The sequence below is a fragment of the Gossypium arboreum genome, chromosome 6 (assembly GCF_025698485.1).
Source record: "Gossypium arboreum isolate Shixiya-1 chromosome 6, ASM2569848v2, whole genome shotgun sequence".
Classification (NCBI taxonomy): Eukaryota; Viridiplantae; Streptophyta; class Magnoliopsida; order Malvales; family Malvaceae; genus Gossypium; species Gossypium arboreum.
In genome coordinates, this window is record NC_069075.1 from 4,245,712 (window position 1) to 4,249,556 (window position 3,845).

Sequence of the window (3,845 nt, forward strand, 5' to 3'; positions counted from 1 at the left end):
CGAAAATCAGAATTTCCATAATTAAAAATATTAATAATGTTAAAAATTAAACTTAAATTATAAATAAAAAGTAATAAAAATTAATTTTAATTTTTAAAATACAAGGATTAAATCTTAATATTGGTCAAAATATAGGGACTGGTGAAATATTTTGACATAGCAAAATACTAGTATATATTGCTACAAACTAAAAGCAACTACTCTTGAAGTTCTTGGGCCACGACCCACGAACAGTATAGTTTGGATTAGTAGATTTACATAGCGCTTTTTTTTTCCGGTAAAAATATCAAGGAAGTCCCCGTATTATAAAAATTGTATTAAATTAGTCCATTTCTTATTAAATAGATTAATTTAGTGTCTATACCATTAAAAGAATCAAATTAAAATAGAATTAACATTTACTATTCTAAAAAATATCATTTACTGTTTAACAAAGTTAAAACGAAATCTTTTGTTTGAAATTGAACTGCAATTGAGATACTTTTATATGGTAAATATTTCTATTATAATTTAGACTCTTTTAACAGTATAATGACTAAATTGAAACAATATCTATAATACAAGGACCTTCTTGATACTTTAACCTTTCTTTCCTTCTTGCAATTTGATATTATTAATAAGGTAAATAATGAATAAATAAATATAAAACTTTTGCTCCTAAATCGTCTCTTTTGAATCTGTGCTTCATTTTCTTTGTTTCTCCGTCTGCTTATCCACGGCCGAGAAGTAAGCCACCTCTTCTCTTTCTACAAGATTTCAGTTCCTTTTTCTGTATATATATATACACATATTTTTTTTCATTTTTGCTGCCATTGAAAAATTTGGCTACCTTAAGTATATAAATCTGTATCTGGGCTTCTCCAAGTTTCTCCTAGAACCGTTAGTTCTGTTTCAACTATTATCTGAATTTTTATTTTTTGCATTATTTTGCTCATGGGCTTTGTCATTCCCTATCTTGTTCATTCAGTTTGTTTTTCTTTACTTGTATATGTTTAAAAAGCACTATTGGCTGAATGGCGGAGACTACCGTAATTTAAACTGAAGTCATTTCGTTTGGATTTGTTGTTTTACAAGTCCAAAAAGCTAGATTTTTTCAGGGAAATTATTTCATATAAAATTAACCCAACTTGTTGTGGGAATTGTAAATACTGATTTCCATGTTGGTTTGGTGTAGGCAATTGTTGTCAGATATTCTTTGTGGTTATAATACTTGAGGCCATGCCTGCTACAAAGAAGGTTGCTTTACATTTTTCTGCCTGCTATAGGTTTCTTTAATTCTAGTAGTTCAGGATTTTCTTTTTCTTTTAATTGTTTTTTTTTTGTTTGTTAAAATTTTTGAGGTGTGTGCTATGAAATTTTGTCTACATTGAGTAATTTTGTTTCTTTAGAAGAATATTTCTCTTGTTGAATATATACTAGTCAGTGTTTTTATAATGCAATAGAATAGTTTGAATGTGACTCCTATGGTGTCTGAGATGTATGGCAATCCATTCAAAAAAGCTGCGTCGTTTGGGTTTTGTCTTGCAAAATTCTCCACTCCTGGAGTAGTAAAGCTTTACCACTTCCCTCACGGATTTCCATTTCTCACAGTAAATGAAAAAAATGAGCTCCGATGATCCGAACCAACCCGGTCTCGTGATAACTGTGACCGAATCCATTCGCTCGTTTCTTCTCTCAGCCTCCAATGACCATCGTCTCTCTAAAGAACTCCGAGAACTCGCTCTCACTCTTTCCTCAGCAGCCAATGCTCCGTACAAGCAGATCCGAAGCATATGGATGGAATCAGCTTTTGACTCCAGGCCCGGATTGATTTCTCTCTTCTCCGGATCTAATTTCGTTTTCACCAGTCCTAAACCCAGAGAGAAGGTAAATTGGAAACGATTTAGATTCTAGCGTTCTAGGTCTATCATGGTTGCATTTTTAAATTAACTTGTGCTTTTTAAAAAAAAATTGAATTTGTAGAGCGAAGAATTGAAGGAGAGGTTAAGGAAGCTTAAAGAACTAGCAGAGAGGAAAGAGTATCAAGAGCTTGTTAAAGATATCACGCCGAAGAAGGATCTCACTGAACCTTTCTCTACTTATAAGGATCAAATTGGCTTTGGTTAGTATTTTCTTTGCATACAATTTTCATATGGCTTCTTGCAAAATTTCAAACTTAAGTAATTAAAGGAACAATCAAACTGTTGCAGAACTTACTTCAAATATATATATATATATATATTGCTGTTGCAAGATTCTTCTTCGTAGTTAATTCCAGTGATGTATGCATGAACAGGTTTACATGTTGCTCTGACAATGTTTACTGGGTATTTGGTTGGTTATTTTGCATTCAGAGCGTTGTTTAACCACAGTCCTATCATGGTACTTTCAGATTACCAACCTCAAATTTTTAAGTAGTTATGTCATGGTCTCATGGGTGCCTCAGTTTAGATTATTTAGCATGGACTGAAGATGCTATACTGTTCATTATATTTGCAGAATTCTGCTGGAGGTATTCTTGGATTGGTGTTTGGCATGCTTCTTGAAACATTTTTGTTCATTATTAGGACTTCAGAGCCTAACCTTAAATCGCCGTCCTCAACTTCGAGATTGAAGAAAAATCAATAGAGTATTTAAAAAGAGGTTGGTTGTGTTTTCTTTTCTTGCTACCTATTGTCCATTATCAATAGAGTATGTGAGTTTAAGCCTGTAAATACTATCATATTGTAATCATAGGGCATTTTATTTTGTTGTTCTTTGCCGTGAACAATATTACAAAGTAAAGATTGTGTAGGATTATTTTTATAACTTTGTTGAGAGCAGATGAATAAGAGAACAATTATATCCATCTTTAATCATGGTGAAAGTTACAAATTTTGAATTGGCATATGTGTTAATTTGGAATTTATAATTCATTCTCTTTAAGAGACATAATATTATTTGGATCTAAAATTGCTATAAATATACATGTATACAGAATTGAAAATTAGGTTGATATTAAGTGAAAATAAATGAAAAACAAGTACATGTTAACGCACTCACATGTTTCAAACACCAAACGGCGCGCGTAGCCAAGTAAGAGGAAATTAAGAGAGGTGTTTAAGTTTTTATTTTTAAAATTCAGACCTTCAAACATCAAGCGAAGATTTGATAATTTATACAGTAGAAAAACTTACATTCAATTAAAATTGATTTCATTGATTAGGGATTGAATAAGAAAATTATTTGAATTTTGATTAATAGATTTATGACGTTTAAAGTTATTTCATCAAAAAAGATAATGTAGAAGAGAAGTGGAATGAAAACTTTCGATTTGTGCAGACAATGTGAACAAAGAAAACCATACAACAACGATTTTAACAATCTAATGGCTTAAATAAAAACTTTTAAATAATTCAGTAACTGTTTGTAAATTTTTGAAGTTGAGTGACCAAAACGTAATTTTGTTGATAGTTTAGTGACCTTGCATGTAGTTTATCCCTTTCTTTTTGTTGGATTCAAATTTTATAAGGATAATGACAAGATTTACCCTTGACTTTAATAAATTTGTCAACATGATACTTACACTTTTAATTTGTTCGTTTTGGCACGTATACTTTTTTTCGTCTTATCTTTTGATACTACGAATTGATGGTGTTAAAATAAATCTTCCCGTATCGCTAAAAGAGTGACATATGTCAATCCACTTGTCTTAATATACATATAATTGATAAAAAAAATATTAACATTGGTAATAAAAAGTATCCATCCTAATAACGAAACACTTAATTGTTCAATCAACGATGATGTATCACCGATAATTCACATTTATAAACTATTAATATTTCAAGGAACTTAACAATTGTACACTTTTAGCCAATCATGAT

General features: G+C 30.7%; 1 protein-coding gene across 2 annotated transcripts; it reads left to right on the forward strand.

Moving 5' to 3' along the window:
• The first annotated feature begins 618 nt into the window (after positions 1–618).
• LOC108486539 (uncharacterized) lies at positions 619–2,834 on the forward strand. Of its 2 annotated transcripts, XM_017790647.2 has the most exons (6): positions 639–726; positions 1,175–1,236; positions 1,591–1,866; positions 1,963–2,101; positions 2,276–2,361; positions 2,479–2,834. In XM_017790647.2, the coding sequence occupies exons 3-6, from the start codon at positions 1,594–1,596 to the stop codon at positions 2,605–2,607; spliced, it is 627 nt and encodes a 208-aa protein (XP_017646136.1). In that variant the 5' UTR covers positions 639–726; positions 1,175–1,236; positions 1,591–1,593; the 3' UTR covers positions 2,608–2,834. The 2 variants fall into 2 exon arrangements, with proteins under 2 accessions (XP_017646135.1, XP_017646136.1); XM_017790646.2 differs by lacking the exon at positions 1,175–1,236 and having other exon boundaries at positions 619–726.
• The last annotated feature ends 1,011 nt before the right edge of the window (positions 2,835–3,845 follow it).

What these genes read in the sequence shown, in the direction of transcription:
- LOC108486539 (XM_017790646.2), top strand. Translation starts at nt 1,594, where the DNA reads ATGAAAAAAATGAGCTCCGATGATCCGAACCAACCCGGTCTCGTGATA. An exon ending in GTCCTAAACCCAGAGAGAAG is followed by an intron (nt 1,867 to 1,962) that starts GTAAATTGGAAA and finishes TTGAATTTGTAG; the next exon opens with AGCGAAGAATTGAAGGAGAG. An exon ending in TAAGGATCAAATTGGCTTTG is followed by an intron (nt 2,102 to 2,275) that starts GTTAGTATTTTC and finishes ATGCATGAACAG; the next exon opens with GTTTACATGTTGCTCTGACA.